Source organism: Microcaecilia unicolor, chromosome 8, assembly GCF_901765095.1.
Source record: "Microcaecilia unicolor chromosome 8, aMicUni1.1, whole genome shotgun sequence".
Taxonomy (NCBI): Eukaryota; Metazoa; Chordata; class Amphibia; order Gymnophiona; family Siphonopidae; genus Microcaecilia; species Microcaecilia unicolor.
The window spans coordinates 50,162,462-50,187,805 of record NC_044038.1 but is presented as its reverse complement, the minus strand read 5'-3'; the positions used below and the strand labels follow the sequence as shown (position 1 = coordinate 50,187,805).

The 25,344-nt window shown below is 46.7% G+C and overlaps 1 protein-coding gene across 2 annotated transcripts in view; it reads right to left on the bottom strand.

The window, feature by feature from the left end:
* Positions 1–24,294, bottom strand: part of SEPTIN12 (septin 12) — a 182,052-nt gene extending 157,758 nt beyond the window's left edge. For both annotated transcript variants that reach the window (XM_030212735.1, XM_030212736.1), the window contains exon 1: positions 23,826–24,294. In XM_030212735.1, coding sequence (XP_030068595.1) covers positions 23,826–23,880 — 55 coding nt within the window. In that variant the 5' untranslated portion in view covers positions 23,881–24,294. The remainder of the gene's footprint in view (positions 1–23,825) is intronic.
* Between the last annotated feature and the right edge of the window lie 1,050 nt (positions 24,295–25,344).

Genomic DNA, 25,344 nt, shown 5'->3' with positions numbered 1-25,344 from the left:
TGGAGGAGGTCTAAGGTAACTCTGGGCGCGGAGAAGACCCTGACCCTGCTGCCTTGATAATGGGTTTGGCCCAGAGTGTAAGCTAGTGTTTATAGAAGGTGTTGGTGTTGGACTCTCCACAGGAGACCTGGTGGCCTTGGGAGTCAGCAATTCATCAATTTCATCTTTATTGGGAGGTGTGGTAGCCGTGTTAGTCCACTCTTAAAGGTTATCAACAGAAATCAAACAAAATAAAACATGGAAAAGAAAATAAGATGATACCTTTTTTTATTGGACATCCTGTTAGAATATCAATGAAATGCTTTGATGTCCCCATGCATACCCCCACCCTCCCACTCTGTCAAAGTAATGCTTTGATGTTTCTCTTATATATATTATCTGCTACCACATTTGCTTATTTCCGATCTGATGAAGAAGGGCAACCTTCGAAAGCTAATCAAGAAATGTATTAAGTTATGTCCAATAAAAAAGGTATCATCTTATTTTCTTTTCCATGTTTTATTTTGTTTGATTTCTATTGATAATCTTTATTGGGTGAACCGTCAACTATTTTTTCTTTTTCCACTGCAGACATATTTGAGTTTCATTTGGAGAAACCTAATTGGAAACGCTTTGGCTAGCCATTAACAAATTTGGGGAAGGCTTTCAGCCCAGTTTAAATGTTTGAGAAAGAGAACTTCTAAGATGATAACTGTAGGTCTTTTCACAAGGAAGCAATTTCTTCTTGCAATCTAAAATTGAAAAGTTAAAAATAATAATAATAATAAAAATTGGAGCAAGATGAGGCTACGCTGATTAAAAATAATCATCTCCAGGGAAACTGGAAGCATTGGAAAATTTGGCTAGAAACAGAAACTTTCAAAGTATTAATTTTCCAAAGCAACATATATCTCTGAGAGAAATGTTAAATATATAGTGGAGATTTTGAACTTGGCTCCAGTAGCTTTGCCTCCTGTGGTTCATGTTTACTCTGTTCCATCTACTATGAATGAGATGGTGGCTATAGAACAGATTGAGACATGATTAATTCAGTGCTTTTTTTTGTGCCGGTATGCGCCGGTACAGTGTACCGGCACGTTTTTTTTTTTGAGGTCCTGCTCCCGTTCATTCCTTCTCTGTTTAAATATTGCCGGTCGCGATTCTCCTCTCTCCCCTGCCCTCCCCTCTCCTCCATGCCAGCAATTCTCTCTCCCCTGCCCTCCATGTCCGGCATGTCACCTCTCTCTCCTGCCCTCCCCTCATCGCGACGAACCGGCCAGCAGTGAAGACAGCGGTACTCACTGAGGCAAGCACGCAGGGCGCAAGCAGGTTCGTCTCCTCTGATCTCGCGTTGCTTCCCTCTCAGCGTGTCCCACCCTCGAAGGCGGGACACGCTGAGAGGGAAGCAACGTGAGATCAGAGGAGATGAACCTGCTTGCGCCCTGCATCTGCGTGCCTGCCTCAGTGAGTACCGCTGTCTTCACTGCCGGCCGGCTCGTCACGACTTGGAGAGGGGAGGGCAGAGAGAATTGCTGGACGTGGAGGGGAGGGCAGGGGGAGAGGATACATGCTAGACATGGGCAGGGGAGAGAGGAGAATCACTGGGCATGGCATGGGTGGTTGGAGGGGGGCAGGGGGAGAGGAGGGTTGCTGGACGTGGGTGGATGGAGGGGAGGGCAGAGGGAGAGAGGAAATGCTGGACATGGATGGAGGCGAGGGAAGAGAGTAAGGAAGGAGATAAGATGAGGGAAAAGGAAGAGAGGAGAAAAACTGCACATGGATGTAGAAAATAGGCAGAAGCTGGATCCACTGGACAGTCAAGTCTGCGGAGGACCCAGCTTTTATATACGGATGTAGGGCAAGAAATGAAGAAGAAAGGCGGAAAGTAAAGAACTAAATGGAAAGGAAGCCCTGGAAACGGAGTTAAGAGGACAGATAGCAGCAGAATCAGATACTGAGCCAGCATGATCAGAAAAACAGTCACCAGACAACAAAGGTAGAAAAAAATCATTTTATTTTCATTTTAGTGTCTGGAATATGTCCAATTTGAGAATTTACATTTGCTGTCTTATTTGCACTGGGTATACTGGAGCTGTAACAGCTTACAGAATTTATAATGAAAAAAAATCACTATTTTTTTCTCCTATACTAGTATAATATTTTCAATGATGTCTGTTTATATGCGCTATGGCTGGTATAAGGGGTGTGGCTAATGTGGGTGTGGTTATAAGGGTGGAGTCATATGTGGTGACTCCGCCCACAATGAGTACCAGCACCTTTTCTTCTACAAAAAAAGCACTGGATTAATTTCAGTGTATAATTTGGCTATATCTCCTAATTTAGATCTCCCCAGAGAAGAATGTTCCTTGGCTACCACAGTTTAAAATTTGCCTATGAGTGATTGTGATCATATTTAACAAACAAACAAAAAAAAAAACATAGGCATTCTTTATTTTACAGTACACATTTATTTGTATTTCCTGATTGTAGCAAGGGTTACCCAGGAAAGAAGGAAACAATTTTTGATTATGAGGCCTAGCGTAGTGCTTCTCAACCCAGTGCTGGGGGACCCGGTCAGTCGGGTTTTCAGGATAGCCACAATGAATATGCATGATGCAGATTTGCATGCACTGCTTCCTTGGTATGAAATCCATAATGAATATGCATGAGAGAGGTTATCATGAAAACCTGACTGGCTGAGGTGACCCCAGGACCAGGTTTGGGAATCGCTGCCTTAGAGCAACATTTCTTTTGAACAATTCCATGTAAAGATAATAAGTATGTGAAATATGTATTTTCTGATCCATCGCAATGATCTTTTTTCCTAAATGATGAATCTGGATAGCATACCTACAAAATATAGTCTCCTTTCCCCTCCTTTCTTCTTTATTATTGTGAGTTAGGGCTCTTAATGGATTTCCCTGCCCCCTTATTGTAGGCTTTAATTACAGGAGTTACATTTCCTGTAAACTGGACTGGGCTTTGACTGCAAGTCCAGTAGTTGGGAAGTAGGATGGTCCATGCCTCAAAATTGTCAGAGAGAGAGAGAGACGGACAAAGTATGATGTCAACATCATTTGCAATTCTATGGACCGGAAATGGCAATCGCCACTACGGTAAATGTAAGCCACATTGAGCCTGCAAATTGGTGGGAAAATGTGGGATACAAATGCTACAAATAAATAAATAAAATAAAATACCAGTGTTTAATCATGGGGTAGAATCTGTGCAGATTCGATTCTGGCCACCTTGATGGCAGACTGGATGGGCTGTGCAGGCTTTATCTGCCAACATTTACTATGTTACTATGTTGCAGTTGTTTTGCTGTGGTTTCTTTCATCATTTAATTGCCAACACTTTTTTTTTAGCAAGTGCTATTCTTGTAAAGTTATTCTAAATTCGATAATAAACGGAAAGCCTTTTGATCCCTCTACTATGTGCAGGGTTTATAAATCTATTACAAATATATAACCAAGGGAGATATCTCTAGAATTAGAGCATTAAGAGGAAAAAGGGTCCAGTTCCATCAGTACCATTGATAAAACGTACTGAAGTGCATTCATATATAGATGCAAGGGACTTATCACTTCATTAAATAAGTACACCTCCGTAGCACCTACTGGGAGCTATATCTACCTCTATGGAAATGACAGGGTACACTGGCGTTGTTCAAGTGTAACTGTTTTTCTGGAACCGACAAGTTATACCTTAGCTATGCTTGGTATAACTTTCTCTAAGGCAGTGACAGGGTACACTGTATATAAGAACATGAGCGTTGCCATACTGGGACAGACTGAAGGTCCATCAAGCCCAGTATTCTGTTTCCAACTGTGGCCAATCCAGGTCACAAGTACCTGGCAAGATCACAGAAAAGTAAAACAGACGCTTGAGGCAGGAATCGGATTTGGTGGCACTCCTCCTTGAGAAAGTCAATACGAAACGGGGACCTGTCGGGGTTTAAGAGCGCACCAACCTGCATAAGATAAGTGGTGTGTGCATTATCATATTGAGAGTGTTGCATAAGACATAAGATATATACCACTTTTGTAATTGGATTGAGGGCGGTGGAGGCTGAGTCAATGATTAAGTAAATAACACGAGTAAGCGATTCACCTTATGAGTGAAATAAATACTATCGGGTTAAATGTATGAGACTCTACCTCACCTTAGATAATTATTATAGCCCTCGAAAGTATTATACTCGCATCTACACACTGTGGATTTTTTGTTATTCATCGTATAAATAAGCAGTGGATTTTCTCAAGTCCATGTTAATAACGGCGTAGAGTTTTTTTTTCATGAAGTTAGTTTAGCAGGGTTTTAAAAAAGTTTGGTTAACTGCTTTGACCACCTTCTCTGGCAACGAATTCCACCCCACCCCCAATATTCAAAACTATTTAATCAGCCAATTAAGTGGTACTTAGCTGGCTATATTCAGCTGGTGATAGCTCGCTGCTTCCGACAGTTAGCGGATAGACAGTTATATCGCCCGATATAACTGTCTATCCGCCGATTCAGTGTGAGTTTGGTAGCCATATTCGGCTGCATGAAACCCTGGAATATCTTTGGCCAGTTTAAAAATAATCAGCCAGCGACGAATATCGGTTTGACCAGTTATGTTAAAACCGGCCAAATATAGACTACAGTGATTGGCATTGAATATCCAAACAGCCCGGCACTGAATAGTTGGGCTTAACGATGACTGCGGGAGGCAACCCAGCTATCTCCTACAAAATAAGTACCTGAATATATGTAAACCGCTTTGAATGTAGTTGCAAAAACCTCAGAAAGGTGGTATATCAAGTCCCATTTCCCTTCCCTTTCCCCTACCTTCCCATGGTTTGAATATTGGCCTCCCAGACTTTAATTGCACGTTGAGTGAAGAAATATTTTCTCCAATTTTAAATTTACTACTTAGTAGCTTCATTGCATGCCCCTAGTCAATAGCGTTACCAAGGGCGGGGCAGTGGGGTGCATGGAGCAGTTGCGCAGCTGTCAGCTCCGCTGGTCCCCTGCCCTCTCTGACGTTACTTCCTGTTCTGGGGCAGGGGACCAGCAGAGCTGACAGTCTTGCAACTGCTCCATGCACCCCCTTTGTAGGAGGAAGGGTGACGGGGGTGACGCACTTTGGAAGGGGTAAGAGTGACGTGCCTCGGGGAGGGGGGGGTGTAGCGGTGGCTCGCATTGGGTGGCAAGCAAGCTAGGTATACCACTGCTCCTAATCCTAATAATTTTTGGAAAAAAAAAAAAAAAAAAAAAAAAAAGAGTAAAAAAGCAATTCAACTCTTACCCGTTCCACTCCACTCAATATTTTATAGCCCTCTATTATACCTCTCCCCAGCCATAGTTGTGTCGATGTACCCATCTCTATGAAAGTGACGGGGTACACTAGGGTTGTACTAAATATTAGCATCTCTAGGGCAGTAGCAGAATACACTGCAGTTGTGCTGTGGCAGGAACAGGGTACACTGGGGCTGTGGTCAGCATACCTCTCTCTCAGTGACAGGGAACATTCTAAAGATAAATTCTGATCATTCTTTTCACGGTAGTGATAAGGCTCAACTCTCATTACTTATCTGAATGAGGTACATGAGGGATATTTACGGACCTCTCCAACCCCCACCAGAATGAAGTTTCTTCTGGTCTGCTGCAAACAGGCAGCGAATGCTAAAAAAATATATAACATGCCTGTAAGGCATGAAAACAAAAATTCTCATGATTAAAGAACAGCCTGCTGGGTCAGAGGTGAAAGGTCAAAGGGCGTAATGGGTGACAGCACCAGTGATGCTTTCATCAAATAAAACTGAGGAACTTACACTCTCTCTGTCTTTAGGGACAAGACTGGGATGTGGATGTTGGGCACAACTGGAGAAAGGGGGAGGGGGCAGAGAGCTAGGGAAAGCAACCAGGAAATATGAGAACTACATGAGGGGGTAGGATGCTGGCGTAAAATAATATGAGATAAGGACCCAGGGGAGATGGCAAACTGGAGGAGGGGGGCTTTGGAATAAAGTAACAATATAAGACAAGGATCATGGTGGGGGGGGGGGGGGGGAGTTAGAGTTGGAAAAGTTCAGAACACCACGGCAAGCATTAAGGGAGGGTGAAGGGGGAAGCTAACAGAGGAAGGAGTTAATGCTTGATGAGAATAAGACAGAAGGATAAGTGTAATGAGAGGGTGAGGGTAAATTCATATTCAGAAATCTTTATTGGTATTGCACTACTACATGTATTATAAAATTACCCTCCAAATATATTGCTTTGACAACATAGGTTAATCGGAAACTGCCTAATTTTAGACTTAGATGAATCTCTTCATAAAAGTGGTTAATAAATCCCAATAAATAAATAAAATACTAGCACAAGTTCTGCAGAAATCATACTTAGATTGTGGACGCTTATATTTACACATTAAGCAGGCACAAATAAGTACATATTTTATAAAATCCACATGTATGTAGTGACTCTACCCATTCCCATTCCCTGAGCTGCATGACTAATATACAAGCACGCTCCAGCTTGTATCAGACACTGCTTGTGTTTTATGAGAGGCCATTATGCACATAAATCAGCATTTTACAGATGAAAACCGTTTATAAAATTATCGGTGTTCTTCATGTACCCGGTGGCACCCATCAACCCTATGTGGGACTTGGCACTACAGGTCAGGGCTGCAGAAAGACAAAGCCGGGCCTGGGGCAAACAATGTTCAGGGGACCAATGCCCCCCCTCCAGTGCACTGCCTCCATTGTATGCAAATCTAACTCCTGAATATTCATTGCGGGTATCCTGAAAACCTGACTGGCTGGGGTGCCACCAGGACAAGTTTAGGAACCATTGGGTGATAGGACATAGAAGGTGAAAATGAAGAAAAGGGGTCAGAGTGGGGTTGGAGAATGGAGGGAAAGACCGACAACTGAGACGGGCACTGTGCTCTTGGTCAGTTTTCACTGTAGGAAGCTCTACCAGCACTTCCAGACTAATAGAATCAATGTGCGAAGGTAAGTGCATTATACAGACACACAGAAAGACAGACAAAGGGCTTGTGCTATTATAGATACAGACCTATGTTCCCTGCAGCTTGATCTGACTGCTTAGCCTTAAAAAAAACAACAAATTTTTAGGCACTCTTTGAAAAGCATCAATGCTTTGGGCCTCCCTCACATTGTACTCTCCTTCTCCTTTGCTTTCATTCTGTCCTCTTTCTTATATCCACTCATTCTTGTCCCTAGTTCCGCATCTCTCCCTGAATCACAGACTTCTCTAAAAATAATTTGTGACAAATTTAGTCTTCAAAGCAGCTAGCAGCTGGTCTCCAGTTTGTGACCCCTGACTTCCCCACCCTTGCCCCCTCCCCTAACCGTCCAGCTGAGTTTTTGCACAAGTCAGATTCCTGGAGTCTGGTGCCATAATAGTTCAAGGGCTCCTTTTACAAAGCTGTGCTAGTGATTCCCACCTGGCAAGTGCAGCAAAGCCCACAGGAATTGAATGGGCTTCACTGCCGCACCAGAATCGCTAGCGCAGCTTTGTAAAAAGGAGCCCTAAGGGAAAAATGGAGAAAAATTACCTACAAGACAACCAGAACACAGCAAGAAAACTAGGGAAGGACCAAGGACTTCTAATGAAAACGTGGAGGGGCATAATCCAACGGGCGCCCAAGTTTTCCTGAGGACGTCCTCACAGGACGTCCCGGCGAAGGGCAACAAGATGGGCGTCCATCTTCATTTCGATAATATGGTCGCGGATGCCCAAATCTCAACATTAGGTTGACCTTAGAGATGGTTGTCCTTAGAGATGGTCGTCCCCGGTTTTCGGCAATAATGGAAACCGAGGACGCCCATCTCAGAAATGACCAAATGCAAGCCATTTGGTTGTGGGAGGAGCCAGCATTCATAGTGCACTGGTCCCCCTGACATGCCAGGACACCAACTGGGCACCCTAGGGGGCACTGCAGTAGACTTCATAAATTCCTCCCATACCTTGGGTGCTGAGCCCCCCAAACCCACTCCCCACAACTGTACAACACTACCATACCCCTAAGTGGTAAAGGGAGCACCTACATGTGGGTTTCTGGTGGGTTTTGAAGGGCTCACATTACCACCACAAGTGTAACAGGTAGGGGGGGATGGGCCAGGGTCCGCCTGCCTGAAGTGCACTGCACCCACTAAAAACTGCTTCAGGGACCTGCATACTGCTGTCAGGGAGCTGGGTATGACATTTGAGGCTGGCAAAAAATATTTTTAAAGATTGTTTTTTTAGGGTGGGAGGGGGTAAGTGACCACTGGGGGAGTAAGGGAAGGTCATCCCCGATTCCCTCCGGTGGTCATCTGGTCAGTTCGGGCACCCTTTTGAGGCTTGGTTGCAAGAAAAAATGGACCAAGTAAAGTCAGCCAAGTGCTCGTCAGGGAATCCCTTCTTTTTTCCATTATCGGCCGAGGACGCCCATGTATTAAGCACGCCCCAGTCTCGCCTTCGCTATGCTTCCGACACGCCCCCAGGAACTTTGGTCGTCCCCGCAAGGAAAGCATGAGCAGAGGTTGTGCCTGAGACTGGAGCTCACTCATATGAAAGAACCAGAGGCCATTATTTTATAGAGTCAAGGAAAAAAATCATAAGATTCCAACTGTATTCTGCTACACAGAACCTCTCCCTTTTCTCCCGGGTAACCCTGTTTTACATGTGAAAAGGACTCTAATAATATTGCTCTAGGGATAATAGCAGGGTTGCAAAGAGACTGAGCCAGACCCAGGGCAGGGGAGGGCAGGGCCACCCCCCCCCCCCCAGGATCGCCACTACCGCCGCAACTCCAAATACCTTGCCTGGCAGAGATCGCCAAGAAATGCACAAAGGCAGACGGTCCTGCAACTCCAAGGTGGAAGATAAAAAAAGCAGATCGTGTAAAAAGACAAATATAGTTTATTTCAAACAATATACTGTACTTGTAATCAAATATAGACAGCCCGACACAGGCCGTGTTTTCGCCCAACTGGGCTGCTTCAGGGGCTATAAAAAACATATAAATTGTCTGTTATTAATATTAACTACACACTAAAAAACATATATAATATTATATTATATATTATATATATATATATATATACCATACATGTATATGCACATACAACAAATATAGTGTCTATATCAGTGTACGTACATAAATCTAAAATGATACATACCAAAACATGCTCTATATAAAACCCATATAGAAAAAATCTTCTAAAATTATATTAAATATTAATAAAAAAACAAAAATAGAAGGATATCAAATAAAAAGAATAGTTACATCCTATATTTATAGTGATTTATCTATACATTGTATATCCTATAAATGTAATGCTTCATTTGTACATATAGTGACAGGCAACCAGAGGTTATGGCACCCGCCAGCAGAAGAAGTCTTCCTCCAGCGCTATTCACTCTGCCGCATTACCTGCCTTGCCCGTTCGGCTGCTTTTTCTCTCACGTCACGTATGCTCGGTTTCAAAACTGAGCATGTGCGACCTGAGAATAAAAGCAGCCACTTGGCAGGCAGAGTGAAAAACAGCGCTGGAGGAAGACTTCTTTTGCTGGCGGGGCTCGGGGACCCCAGCCAGCCAAACCAGAGGCCCCGGCCTGAAGCCCTGTATCTGCTCCGCCCCAGCCTCCAAGGGAAGCTCGGTGCAGGAGTTCTCTGTCCTGCACCCGTTGGGACGTGATCACCAAGGTCCCGTCAGGAGAGAGAAAGAGAGAGAGAGACCCCGGAGCTGGGTCCCTCTTGAAGGCATTTTTGCCCCTCCTGTCCCCTCCCCCTCTTGGCAGCCCTGGGTAATGGGTAAAAACAGATGCAGAGAACGTTCCCGTTCCCGTTCCTGTCTACTTTGTGATCTGAGAAGTCGTCTCCTGGGGCTGGAATTGAGATGTACTTTATAAATTAGACACCATCCCCCAGATTCTAAATAGTGCACCTAGTGATTCGTGCTGAAATAGAACGGATTCTAACATAATGTGCATAACTTAACAAGCTTATGAGTACTGATAAACAGCACTTAACAAGCAATAATGAGCACTAATTTGAATTTATGTGCACAACTTGCTAAGCGTATTCTGCTAAGTGGGCCGAACTTCTAATGCATGCAGGCAATAAGGGGCATGACAATATCATAACTAAACTATGTAAGCCACATTGAGCCTGCAAATAGGTAGGAAAATGTGGGATACAAATGCAAATAAATAAATAAATGGTTATGGGCATTTCGTGGACATTCTGAAATTTATGTGAGTAGTTACAGAATATGGTCCAGCGCCGGGATTTATGCCACTTTCATTGGTGTAAATGGATGCACATAGTTTTAGGCCCTGAAATATCAACTAAGATTATTCTATAAATCGGTGCCTAAATCTAGGCGTCATAGAATACTCTTAGTTGGCACTGATTTCAGTGCCGACATTTTAGGCACCATCAGTGGCGTAACTACGTGGGGCCTCGGGGGCCTGGGCCCCCGTAGATTTGGCCCTGGACCCCCCTGCCGAAGGGCCTCTCGACCCCCCCTCCCGCTGCCAACCCGCCATCGCCTACCTTTGCTGACGGGGGACCCCAACCCTTGCCAGCCGAAGTCCTCTTCTTCCGGTGCAAGGCTTAGTTCAGACTCAGAAACAGAACGAAGCCTTGCACCGGAAGAAGAGGACCTCGGCTGGAGGGGGTTGGGATACCCCGCTAGCAAAGGTAGTCGATGGCGGGGGAGGGTTGGCGGTGGGAGGGGGGGGTCGAGAGGGTCGTCGTCGGGGGGGGGGGGGCAAAGTTCTTGGTGGTGGCGGGGGGAGGACTAAATGTGCCCCTCACCTTGGGCTCTGGACCCCCCTCCCGCCGAAGTCTGGCTACGCCCCTGGGCATCATAATAGAATCTCCCCCCATGAGCTTGTTTGATGAGTGCAGATTTATGCTGTCTCTTAACCACTATTTCCTCTGTTTATGTACAGTTTCTTTAAAGACACAAAAGGTGCCTGTGTTGTCTTTATAAAATAACCCTGAAGTAGGAACCTGCGTAGCTTTCACACGGACTAGTGCTTATAAAATCTCCATCAATGTGTGTCTGTTCTGGTTTTATTCTGGTTTTAACATCATCTTTAAAATGACCTGTCTGTCTTTAATAAGCCCTGTTTGGTCTTAGCTCTGGACCCCCCCCCAACCCTCTTCTACACAGAATGATTCCCCAGCAAAAACTAGAAAGATTTATTTTATTGAAAGTAGTAGCCAATGATTTATTTTGCATATAGACTAGTGGCATAGCCAAGAGGGAGGGCCTTGGGGGTCTGGGCCTCTCAATTTGGGTTAGGTTTTGTGCATGAACAGGGGGTTGGCCTCCCGCGCATATGCACAGTTTCACAGAAAACCAACCATGTGCACAGCGGTGGAGTGGGGGGGGGGGGGAATTTGGATGGCACAGGAGCAGCAGCCGCCCAGGAAAAGTACTGCCAACTTCCTGCCTTCGCAAGGAGGGGGGGGGGCTTCCACTGGTGTTGCTTGTGGACCCCCACCAGCTCAGGGATGTAGGTGGGGCAAAATTGTGTGTCGTTCCCCCGCCCCACCCATCTTGGGGTCAGGACCCCTCAAAGTCTGAGGTCTGGCTATGTGCCTGATACAGACTGTTCTGAATTGTAACAAAAATGGGGAGTATAAGAAGGAGTTTTCCGCCAAAGAAAAAAAAAAAAAGGAGACGTCACTGTGCATATTTTATGTCAAAAAGTGGCCTGTGGTGGTCTCCCTTTTGCACCTTCCCACAGCACTCCCCAACTAAAAAACTAAAATGGTTTCATATCCCCCCTCACCCCCTAGCAATCTAGCTGTATCCATTCAAATGTTTGGGGGTGCGGGGGGGGGGGGGGGGGGTAGAAATTTTGAAGGAAGTGTGCGTGATGCACACATAGACCTTAGCAGGATCTGATAAGACACTCTTCCTTCTCTGTGTGTATGTGGGACCTAGACTAGAAAGGACTCATTCATATTCAGTGGGATAAAACCAGGCCTAGATCAACCTGTGTCCTGAATAGATGGAGCCAGCTAGAAGTTTTTTTTCTATTCAGATCCCAATAAGGGTCTGCGGTTCCGAGTCATTTTGAGAAGTGGCCAAGTCTCAAGTTGTAGCATCCTAAGACAAAGAAACTACAGAATAGTGGTAAATTCCAGATTCTCCCTCCAAAATGTTTAAGATGAAGGTTGTGCGAGTGTGTATGTCTTAAATGAGAGAGAGAGAGAGAGAGAGATTCCTCCCTGGAGATGTGCTGGTTCAGATTCAAATCTGTAACCTTCCCCTCCCATCAGAAGTAACCTCCTTCCTCCACAGCAAAAACAACTCTCATTTCACTCTGTCCAGAAAACAGAAAAAAGACAAAACCTGTCCATTTAGGAAAGCCATTAAGAACTGTTTCTTCCCTTATCCAGTGCTTCTTAGTTCTTGTCAGACACACACACTGCACCATCTTCCTGCCCTTCTGCTCCTTCCTCTGTGCAAACATCTGTTTTACTTCAGGCATCACTCCCTGCCCTCTCCTTCACTCCCTGTTCTTTCTCTGGCTCAACTGGCTGATCTTATATGTTAAAAAAAAAAAAAAAATCATAAGAGCCAAGGGGCTAACGTTCCACTGATTCATACTAAGACTCTGCTAAACATTTTACTAAATCAAGTGTGTTATTTTCACCATGCAAGAGTCTGCAAAACGCACATGGCTTGAAAACAATGGACAACATTCTATCCAACAGAAAAATGGAACAAATCTTAACCAGCAGCTGTAGAACCGAGAAAGTCCATTTTAGAACAAAGGGCCATGAACAGACAAGGAGTGGGGGCGGCAGACCTGGGAGCGGTGTAAGGAATATTTTTCCATATAAAGAGTTACAGCTGCACAGAATAACTTCCCAATGGACCTGATGGGGACAAACATGGTTCAAAGGACAAGGAAGCAGTGGACAGGTACAGGGGTTCTTAACTTTCATCTATTACTCATGCTTCTCTGTTACTAGAGTTTGCAGTGTTGCCATCATCTTCACCATTCCCACTGCAAATAAGTCATCCTCATGCTGTCCCATAGGAAAAAAAAAAAGCAGAACTCAAAACACAAGCCCACTGACATTCACCACTTCCTATGACTTACTCCACACTGAAAGGCCTGATGCTTAAACCTCTAGCGCTAAAACACGTAGCAGAATAGCAGCACAGAAAAGCCAAGCCGGAGAGTTTGTCTCGACAGATCCAGATAAAAATTAGGGCTGGGCCTGTTGATCTGGGTCTGTTGGCGGCTAGTTCAGTACGTGAGTGGGGGGGGGGGGGGGGGGGGGGGCTGCCGGGTCCTGGGTGACGGCTACTGGCGCAATTGAAAGAAAGCTGTTCGTCCAGGAACTCGCCGGCTAGGGGATTGGCTGGAAGGATAGTTAGAAGCAGGTTATGAGTGCCCCTTAAAATGCTCACCCCCTCCTTGGATCAGGCTGTTCCTGCTCCTCGGAGGTGGTTTCCCACCCTCCCGCCCAGTCTTGTTGGCAAGGGTAGGTGTGACTATTTGCGATGTAGTCTTGTTTTTCAGGTGGTGAGATTTGGGTTGTCTCAGCAGAAAACCCGAGCTACAGGAGCGATGGCTCATGGGGGATGAACCAGGTCATTGAACGCGTCAGGTGACCCTGATTAAAGGTGTGGAGGCCACACCAGATGGGGCTCTTGCTGCTAGGGTGGAGCCGGAAGACGGAGATTGGCGGCAACCACAGGAAGCGAATTTGCTGCTTTGCTGGCATAGCAAGCAGCGGTTGGGGGGGTTTGGATGTTGTTACCTTTTGACACCCGTAGCTCGGGATGTATGTTATTTTCTAATGTGCTATGTTTGAAAGTGGTTAATAAATTAAGCTGCGGCCTACTGTTGTCCCAAGTTGGTTGGAAGTGAGTTTTATTGAGTTACTAGTAAACAAAGGCCCGTTTCTGAGAGCAAAGAAACGGACGCTAGCAAGGGTTTCATGGCTGCATGGCTCGTCGCGGTTTACCTGGTTCGTGGCGTGCACCGCTGTTGTTTCCGTTGTAGCTCTGTGTGGGGTAGCGGTTTTCGTGCCCCGCCCTCGACATCATCGCATTTTGACGCGAGGGCGGAGCAGAGCTACAGTGTGGAAATCCGGAGTTTGTGGCCTGAGTAGTTCGTTGGAGGTGAGAATGTGCTCCGCCCTCAACGTCATAACGTTTGACGCGAGGGCGGGGCCCAGAGACTGTGATTTTCGTGGCTTCAGAGCTTCGAACATACGAACCTTGGCTTCAGTGACGTCAGCAGACAATAGAACGTTGAGGGTGAGTTTTATATATACAGTGGGGGAAATAAGTATTTGATCCCTTGCTGATTTTGTAAGTTTGCCCACTGACAAAGACATGAGCAGCCCATAATTGAAGGGTAGGTTATTGGTAACAGTGAGAGATAGCACATCACAAATTAAATCCGGAAAATCACATGTGGAAAGTATATGAATTTATTTGCATTCTGCAGAGGGAAATAAGTATTTGATCCCCACCAACCAGTAAGAGATCTGGCCCCTACAGACCAGGTAGATGCTCCAAATCAACTCGTTACCTGCATGACAGACAGCTGTCGGCAATGGTCACCTGTATGAAAGACACCTGTCCACAGACTCAGTGAATCAGTCAGACTCTAACCTCTACAAAATGGCCAAGAGCAAGGAGCTGTCTAAGGATGTCAGGGACAAGATCATACCCTGCACAAGGCTGGAATGGGCTACAAAACCGTCAGTAAGACGCTGGGCGAGAAGGAGACAACTGTTGGTGCCATAGTAAGAAAATGGAAGAAGTACAAAATGACTGTCATATCGACAAAGATCTGGGGCTCCACGCAAAATCTCACCTCGTGGGGTATCCTTGATCATGAGGAAGGTTAGAAATCAGCCTACAACTACAAGGGGGAACTTGTCAATGATCTCAAGGCAGCTGGGACCACTGTCACCACGAAAACCATTGGTAACACATTACGACATAACGGATTGCAATCCTGCAGTGCCCGCAAGGTCCCCCTGCTCCGGAAGGCACATGTGACGGCCCGTCTGAAGTTTGCCAGTGAACACCTGGATGATGCCGGGAGGGATTGGGAGAAGTGCTGTGGTCAGATGAGACAAAAATTGAGCTCTTGGCATGAACTCAACTCGCCGTGTTTTGGAGGAAGAGAAATGCTGCCTATGACCCAAAGAACACCGTCCCCACTGTCAAGCATGGAGGTGGAAATGTTATGTTTGGGGGTGTTTCTCTGCTAAGGGCACAGGACTACTTCACCGCATCAATGGGAGAATGGATGGGGCCATGTACCGTACAATTCTGAGTGACAACCTCCTTCCCTCCGCCAGGGCCTTAAAAATGGGTCGTGGCTGGGTCTTCCAGCACGACAATGACCCAAAACATACAGCCAAGGCAACAAAGGAGTGGCTCAGGAAGAAGCACATTAGGTCATGGAGTGGCCTAGCCAGTCACCAGACCTTAATCCCATTGAAAACTTATGGAGGGAGCTGAAGCTGCGAGTTGCCAAGCGACAGCCCAGAACTCTTAATGATTTAGAGATGATCTGCAAAGAGGAGTGGACCAAAATTCCTCCTGACATGTGTGCAAACCTCATCATCAACTACAGAAGACGTCTGACCGCTGTGCTTGCCAACAAGGGTTTTGCCACCAAGTATTAGGTCTTGTTTGCCAGAGGGATCAAATACTTATTTCCCTCTGCAGAATGCAAATAAATTCATATACTTTCCACAATGTGATTTTCCGGATTTAATTTGTGATGTGCTATCTCTCACTGTTACCAATAACCTACCCTTCAATTATGGGCTGCTCATGTCTTTGTCAGTGGGCAAACTTACAAAATCAGCAAGGGATCAAATACTTATTTCCCCCACTGTATATATAGATGAGGCTGGTTTTAAAAGGGGAATGTGAGCGAGGGGAGGTGGGGGGTGTATGTGCCCCGGTGAACAAGTCCCAGATCCGAGAGTTAACCTAGCTAACCAATGCTCAAAGCAAATTACATTCAAATGTTATGAGCGCTATTAACCAAAAGCATGAAGGGAGGAATGTGGCCTGGAACATGAACACAAACGATTTGTGGCCAGCGCAGCTCCTGCGAGCATGCCCAGCAAAACCGGAAGTGCAAGCACACGTTCTTCTGAGCCTTTAAATTTTGAAAGGCTCATATTTAAGCATAGAAAAACAGGCTCCCATTTGTGCTTTCACTTTAGCTTTTGCTCCGAACTCACACATTTGTTTCTCACTATCAGCGCTTAGAGGCTGCAGGGGCTTCCTTCCACTTCCAAACAACACAAAACCGGCAGTTTAATATCAGAAATTCAGAAGAAAAACCTCTCCTCAAAACCTTCTATGCCAACCCCGAACTGGCGGTAAGTTTTCAGTGTTAAGGCCAGCATTTTTTTCTGCACTGTTGTCTGAGCATTGGGAGGAAATACTGAGTATTTATTTATTTACTTAGGTTTTGCTCACACCTTTTCAGTAGTAGCTCAAGGTGAGTTACATTCAGGTACTCTGGATATTTCTCTGTCCCAGGAGGGCTCACAATCTACGTTGTACCTGAGGCAATGGAGGGTTAAGTGACTTGCCCAAGATCACAAGGAGCAGCAGTGGGATTTGAACCAAGCACCTCTGGAGTTCAAGAGCGATGCTCTAACCTCTAACCACTAGGCTACTCCTCCACTAGCAACATTCCATGTAGAAGCCTGCCTTGCAGATCAGCAATGCGGCCGCGCAGGCTTCTGTTTCTGTGAGTCTGACGTCCTGCACGTACGTGCAGGACGTCAGACTCACAGAAACAGAAGCCTGCGCAGCCGCGTTGCTCATCTGCAAGGGCAGGCTTCTACGTGGAATGTTGCTAGTGGAATACCAACATTAACATTCCATGTAGAATCTCAAATAGTAGCAACATTCCATGTTCCACTGCACTAACCACTAGGCTACTCCTCCACTAGCAACATTCCATGTAGATTCTCACATATTTATTTATTTATTTAGATTTTGCTCACACCTTTTTCAGTAGTAGCTCAAGGTGAGTTACATTCAGGTACTCTGGATATTTCTCTGTCCCAGGAGGGCTCACAATCTAAGTCTGTACCTGAGGCAATGGAGGGTTAAATAACTTGCCCAAGATCACAAGGAGCAGCAGTGAGATTTGAACTGGCCACATCTGGATTGCAAGGCTGGTGCTCTAACCACTAGGCCACTCCTCCACTAACCTCAGTAACATCCATTTCAACACATTTAATACAATTTGCAGCAGTCTTTGGCATGCACATCGATACCTGTGCTAGAAGCGTCTGAACATTCTGCGCACACTAACATGTGTGGTAGTCTGGCGCTAATCAGCTTTAACCCTGGCATTAAGTTTTGAGCATCGACCCCCGAGACCTCCCTAGAACAAACCCCAGCTTTTGGTGCAGGTTGTGCAAGAAAATTGTTTTAGGCCCAGTGTTATTCTGATAGTTTGGTCATAAGAATAGCCACACTGGGTCAGACCAATAGTCCATCTAGCCCGGTATCCTGCTTTCAACAGTGGTCAATCCAGGCCACAAATACCTGGCAGAAACCCTGGTCCTATGACTGGATCCATGTAGGAGAGCAGGACTGGCTGTCTCAGTGTGTTTCAGTCCTTGTCAATAGGGAATTGAGGTCACCTGGCTGGACTGACCCTTTCTGATGATGGAGTCCAGTTAGCTATGGTAACCCTAAGATCTGTTCATCGGAAGGTTTTTTTCCCTTCCTCTTCTTTTAAACACAGGCTTCTGTTAAACTATATTTTTCCTGCCGCAGACAGCATTTTCTTGCCAATGTAAGTGACCTTTAAAGACTGGGCCTGGCACTTTCTTAATTACCGGAGCTGCCTACACTGGCAGGCTGAGCCAGAGTTATCCTCTACCTGAAGGCCTGACCCAGCCTGTACCCTTCACCAGCCTCTCATTACCAAAGAATCCAGCAGAACTGAGCTGCTGTATCAGACTAAAGAGAGAACCCCCCCCCCCCCCCCCCCGAGACCAGATGGACAGTAAAAAGGCCCTTCCAATTTGAAATGCAGCTGACTTTGCTAAACGGTCCCCTCCTTCCCCCTCGGCCCCCTAAAAAACACACTTCTGTTCACCTCAATATGGCTGGCAATGATAATAACTGGTCAGCTACCCAGGGGCGTAGCTACGTAGGGCCACAGGGGCCTGGGCCCCCGTAGATTTGGCCCTGGACCCCCCCTGCAGACAACCCTCTCGACCCCCCCTCCCACCGTCAACCCGCCGTCGCCTACCTTTGCTGGCGGGGGACCCCAACCCCCGCCAGCAGAGGTCCTCTTCTTCCTTCGTTCTGTTTCTGAGTCTGACGTCCTGACGTCAGACTCACAGAAACAGAACGAAGCCCTGCAGATCGCAACCCTCCCCCGCCAGCAAAGGTAGACGACGATGACGGCGGGGGAGGGTTGGCGGCACGAGGGGGAGGGTCAAGAGGGTCGGCGGCTAAAATGTGTCCCCTCACCTCGGGCTCTGGACCCCCCTCCCGCAGAAGTCTGGCTACACCCCTGCAGCTACCTCTGATGGAAGAGATCTAAACTAATCCAATCCAGCACTTCCAGGCTGCTTCCTCCCCCATGATTATTTGTGCACAGCTACACCGTTTGACAGTTAATGCTGTTAACAAAATTGTAAGTTTTATGTTAAACTGTGCCTGCTGTACACCACCTTGGGTGAATCTCTTCATAAAGGCGGTTAATAAATCCCCCCCAAAATAAAGATAGCAATTTACCAGCTTGCAGAGCACAAAAGGGCCCTTTTACTAAGGCATGGTACGCCTACCCAGGGGCGTAGTCAGACCTCAACATTTGGGGGGTCTGGAGTCCAAAGATTGGGGGGGGGGGCGCAGTTTGGCCCGCCTCCCTGCCACAACCCCCGCCCCACTGTAACCCCACATACCTTAGCTGGCGGGGGTCTCCAACCTCCGCCAGCTGAAGCCTTTCTCCAGCGCTGTTCTCTGCGCATTGCCTGCCCTGCTTCCTGGAATTGGTGCTAATTGGCACCAATTTGCAGTTACACATGTTGCACATGTAACTGTACTTAGTTGATATTCTGTAACCTAAGATATATGTCAGGAAAAATGTCAGGAAGTATTTTTTCACAGAGAGAGTGGTGGATGCTTGGAATGCCCTCCCGCAGGAGGTGGTGGAGATCAAAACGGTAACGGAATTCAAACATGCGTGGGATAAACTTAAAGGAATCCTGTTCAGAAGGAATGGATCCTCAGGAGCATAACAGAGATTGGGTGGCGGAGCTGGTGGTGGGAGGCAGGGCTGGTGGTTGGGAGGCGGGGATAGTGCTGAGCAGATTTATACGGTCTGTGCCAGAGCCGGTAGTGGAAGGCAGGACTGGTGGTTGGGAAGCGGGGATAGTGCTGGGCAGACTTATACGGTCTGTGCCAGAGGCAGGTCTGGTTGTTGGGAGGCGGGGCTAGTTCTGGGCAGACTTGTACGGTCTGTGCCCTGAGAATGGCAGATACAAATCAAGGTAAGGTATACACAAAAAGTAGCACACGTGAAATTATCTTGTTGGTCAGACTGGATGGACCGTGCAGGTCTTTTTCTGCCGTCATCTACTATGTTATATATGTTACATCGTGTGCATGCTCGGTTTTAGTGAAACTAAGCATGCGCGAGAGGAAGCAGAGCAGGCAATGCACAGAGACAGCACTGGAGAAAGGCTTCAGCTGGTGGGGACTGGGGACCCCCGCCAGCCAAACCAGGGGCCCTGGATCCAAGCTGAGGGGCACAGGCCCCCAAGGCCCCCCGTAGCTATGTACTGGGCCTACCACATGGTAAAAGAGCACAACCATGGGACATGCTGGAGGCACCTGTGTTTAATGCTGCTTTTGACTCCTAACTTTTCACTTGTTCGTAACCTTTATCTTTCTCTCTTCAATAGTCCCTATCCCTATGTGTTCTATCTGTCTGTCCTTCCCTTATCCCTTATTTGTCCTGTCTGTCTGTCCTGATTTAGATTGTAAGCTCTCTAGAGCAGGGACCGTCTCTTCTTCATGTTCAATTGTGAAGCGCTACGTACGACTGGTACATTGTCACACGCTACCTGATTAGTGTGGGAGCTCTTACTGTCTCCTGAATAGGTGGTGCTAAGGGGTCCCACAGCAATGGCCATGCACTGATGGGGAAATTAACGAGTGGCCATTATAAAAAAAAAAAAATCTGAACACGCCCATTTTACTACCACGTTAAAAGTGGCCACAGTGCGCAGGTAACCCATGCGCTGACAGCTGTAAAGTCCACTTTATAATGTGGCTTAGTAAAAGGACCCCAAAGAGAGGTTGTATTCCCAAATTTCAGCAATTTGATCAAGGTTATACAACAAAGTGTTAGGAATCACAGACGAAGTCCTCATATTAAACAGAAGTATATTTTAATCTGCTAAAAGGTACACAAACAATGTTGAAGCCTATACTGCTTTGATGCAAAATTTTACTTATTTTTTTTTAGGCATGGTCTAGCAACTTTTGTAATTATACTTTTTTAGATTATAGATGTTGGTACTTTTTTTTTTTTTTTTTTACTTTGTAAATGCCTGGGGTGGAACTAGGGCTGGGTCAAGGGACTGTGGTGCCCTGAGCCAACTTTTGCATTGGGACCCCCCCCCCCCCCCCACCTGCAATCTGATATCTCTCCCTCCATTACCCCTTCTCACCTCACCTGTACCAGCTGAGGCAGTGGCTCGGGGCGCTGATAATAAAGGTTACCAAAATCCCAGTCCACCATCTATCCCTTTAGGAAATTGAAGGTAGACCGGACATGGATTTCGGCACCCTTTATCACCGTTGCCCTGGGCCAGTGTCTCACCTGGTCCATACACTGAGCCAGCCCTGGGAGGAACTTTGGTTTAAGGAAGGCAGTATACATAATTTCACACCAACCAGAGTGTCTGATTGGGGAATATTATCCCAAAGTTTAGAAGGGGTGTGAGTTTTAATCTATTGTACGTATATTTGTTCCTTAAGAGGAATCATCAGTATAAAGGAAAACGAAGAGAGTAATCCACATCATTAATTTTAGCAAGGACAGGTCAGGGATGAGCAGCCAGGATTTCAAAACCTCTCAGGTCAAAACTCCTTCCAAAACAAGGCTCTCACCAGTTTCAAAGTCATATAATCTATCCTGTAAAAAAAAAATCCGCTCTTGTTCGTAGCACTATGCTCAGATTTCTTCGTAATGTTGAAAATGCTTGGTAAAATGGGTCAATTTCTTCAAATAGGTTAGTTTGGCACATACTACGACAGGAATGAACCTCACTCCTAATCCTAAACCAGGATATGTGGAGTATGGTTTTGTCTCTAATTTACAGCTAATGCTCCCTGTAAAACTTGCACTGTGTCAAAGAGAGCTACTCTCTGAAGCGTCTAAAATAGACAACTTATCCGGGTTTGTCTGGAAGTTCTTTTTAATATGCATATTGCCAGGGGCGCAGCCAGACCTCACAGTGGGAGGGGTCCAGAGCCGGAGGTTGGGGGCACATTTTGAGTGCTGCCCTCCCCCACAACCACCTCGCCTCCTTGCCGCTTCCCCTCACAAACAAATACTTTTGCTGGTGGCGGTCCCCAACCCCTGCCAGCCGAAGCCTTCTTCAGCACCGGTCTCCGGGGCAGCCGCATTCACTGCTTACCCCCTGCTCTTCTTTCTCCTCCTGTGCACCCTGAGGAGGAAGAAGAAAGAAGAGCAGGGGGCAGGCAGCGAATGCGGCTGCGCCGGAGACCGGTGCTGAAGAAGGCTTTGGCTGGCGGGGGTTGGGGACCCCCGCCAGCCAAACCAGGGGGCCGGATTACATTTGCAGGGGCCCAGGCCCCCGTGGCTACGCCTCTGCATACGGCACCCACAACATGGGAAATATTTCTGAATCTGTCACATTTTCTTGGTAAAACCTATATAGTGCACTTTATGTACTCATGTATCCCACCACATATTGCACTTCAACTAGAAACAAAGTAGCAGTGAATCCCAGAGATTAAGAATCTCCAGTATATCCTGGTATAGGGGTGAAGTTCATGCCTACCTATCCTGCAAAATTAACCCATTTAGAGACATTACCCATAGAGAAACAATTTATCCCAAATATTTTAAGTACACAGGCTTAAAAAAAAATTTGCGAGGAGTACCCTCCTTCTGAAGCTGGGCAAGCCACTTAACCTTCCATTGCCCCAGGTACAAATAAGTACCAGTAAACCACTTTGAATGTAGTTGCAAACAATGGCGTAGCCAAGGGTGGGCCCAGGCCCACCAGGGATCAGGCCCACCCAATAGCAGCACACCTATGAAGTGGCTGGCAGGGATCCCCAAGCTACCAGCAAAAAAACTCCCACAACTGTCCCTCCTGCATACCTTGTAAATAGCAGATGTTCCGCCTGCAGCAACTGATACATACTGTTCGCACTGGTCCCACAGCCTTCTCTCTAATATATTCCCACCTATGCGGAAACAGGAAGTTGCATCAGAGGGAAGGCTGTGGGGCCAACATGAGCACTGTGTATCAGTTGCTACTCACTGCCAGTGAAAATCTGCTACTTATGCGGGGGAGGGAGGATGTTTGAGAGACCATATGGCATACAGGCAAGAGAGGGAGAGATCAAATCACTTGTGGGACAGGGCAGAGTTCTTCTGCCCACCCATGTTGGGCCCAGGCCCACCCAAAATTGGGTGTCTGGTTACACCCTTGGTTGCAAAAACCACAGAAAGGGTATATCAAGTCCCATTTCTCTCCCCTTAAAAGGTTACCTGTTCACATTACAAACTGAGAGACTGCATTGGGGGGGGGGGGGGGGGGGGGAGGGGAACATCCCTCACCCCGGAAGCCATTCTAACACAATGCAAGGGTCTGCACCAGTACTAATTTTTTTAGATTGGTATTGGGATCATACTTAGCATAACCTGGTTTAGGAGTGAGGCCTCAGTCCTGTCACGGTATGCACAAAAGTAATCCACTGGGAGACATTACCTAAACAATGCCTGTTTATTTTCCGCCTGGCTTTCGTTCTACTTTGGCTATTTCTAGCAAGCCAGGTGCTTCTGATAAAAACATATACATATTATTGTTATCCCTGCATTTCCTCTTTATCAGCAGCATCTGTTTGCCCACTCGGGGGAAGGGGACGGAAATCATAGTAGCAGGGGAAGGGGAAAAGCATTACGCCCCCCCCCCCCCAACCACCGGCCCTTTGCCTTGTCTGTCTACTGGACATGGCTCTTTTATACAGATAGCAGCATTCAGGGGAACTTCGATATTAGCAGCCACAGGCGGCAAAAAAAAAAAAAACAGGGAAAGAGTAACTAAAGCACTTTGGTCAGCCACATGGGAAACTACTAAAAAAGAAAGGCGACATCCCTTAATGAAACAACTGCCGTGGAGTGGAGTGGGGCGATCTTGCTAGCAAAGTTCAGAAGACCGGCTGCCAGGATAGGGCACTTTTGGGAGGAATGAGGTAAGCCGCTACCTAGCAGGGCAGAAAGAGGAAACCTGTCCTGTGTCACCTGTTCAATACAATCAACAAATCAAAGCCGCCGGATACATTTGCCTGGCCTGAGTTTAAAGGAGTCAAACCCTTATTTTATCATCCTCACTTTAATATTCCCTTATCTCTTGCTTGCCTGTCCTAATTAGATTGTAAGCTCTGTCGAGCAGGGACTGTCTCTTCATGTTCAAGTGTACAGCGCTGCGTACGTCTAGTAGCGCTTTAGAAATTATAAGTAGTAGTAGTAGTAGTAAGTTCGAACAGAGAGCGCGCTGGCTCACTCGTGCGTGCAATTTGTGCGCATACCTTCGAAATCCGAGAGAATGCCCTCCAGGTGATCCTTGACTGACAGCTCCGCCATCCTGCCTTCCCCGCGCTCCTCTCCGTTATACCACTGCGCAGGGGCTCCTCTCCTCTCTCTTGCAAACAGCCCGGCGGGTCCCCTCTCTCTTGCACACAGGCGTAGGAGTAGGGTGCTCTCTCCCTCCTCTCATGCACAGAGCCCAGCGGTTCTCATAGTCACACAGCCTCCTTTCACTTCTACGCGCACCAAATGAAAAGTTCTTCCCTGCTCTTTTTCTTCAAGCGCCCGTTCGTTAGTTCAGAAGTGAAATACAACAAATGGGGACAGTGGAGGAAGGACAGGGGCTTCAGAGATCAAGCTCTACTTCCCTGAGCCCTCCCGAGAGCGTAGCTTTGTGCTGTACAGACAGGGGCAGCAGTGCACGCTATGAGAGTGAGAGGCGATCACAGTCACCTCCCACCAGGCCAGCCCCCTTCGCCACACTGCACTGGGATCACATTGGCTGAGGAGGAATGTCCTCCACCTTTTAGGAGCAAAGCCTCCCTCTCTACTGAGAAGGGGAGGGGGCTCAGTCAGTATGCTATTTGCAGTTTCTGATTCTAGCCCTTGAAATCAGTGCTTCAGGTCTCATAATACACAATACAGGGGATAGGGTTACAGCTCTAACCATTAAGCCATTCCATAGGAGAGGTGCTTGTCTGGTCCCCATGCTCCCTCACAAATTATTACTACCATCCTGCCCACAGCTAAGCTATGCCCTTTTCCTTGCTGCTTCTGAGAGGTGAAATGTGAGGGTGGGAGGTACCTGTGAGAAAAGAAATAAACCAGGGGGGTCTATGGTGGGTAGGGGGTCCACAAATGTCTGTTTGCCAAGGTTGCAATATTGTGTTAAAAAATCAGAGCCCCTGGCACTTAGCAAATGGCAATATAGTGCTTAACCCCAAACCATTCTCTGGCTCGTAACTCCAGCGGTAAATCCAACAGCACAGAACTGCCAAACCACCAGAGCGCAGAAGCACGATACCACCAGAACAGCACAGAAAACTAACTCGCCAATGCTCAAAGGAAATAGTATTTAAATTATATGCACACTGTAAAAACCAAAGGGGGAACGTGCTTGGGGCTTGCGCAGAAGAGTTTGGTGGTAAGCTCAGCTTTTGTGCACATACACCAGACAAACCCAATCTGGGTCTCTAAATATAACCTTTTAATATTTTGTTTATTTAGATTTTGCTCACACCTTTTTCAGTAGTAGCTCAAGGTGAGTTATATTCAGGTACACTGGATATTCTGTGCCAGGAGGGCTCACAATCAAAGTTTGTACCTGAGGCAATGGAGGTTTTTTTTTTGTTACATTTGTACGCCACGCTTTCCCACTCATGGCAGGCTCAATGCAGCTTACATGGGGCAATGGAGGGTTAAGTGACTTGCCCAGAGTCACAAGGAGCTGCCTGTGCCTGAAGTGGGAATTGAACTCAGTTCCTCAGTTCCCCAGGACCAAAGTCCACCACCCTAACCACT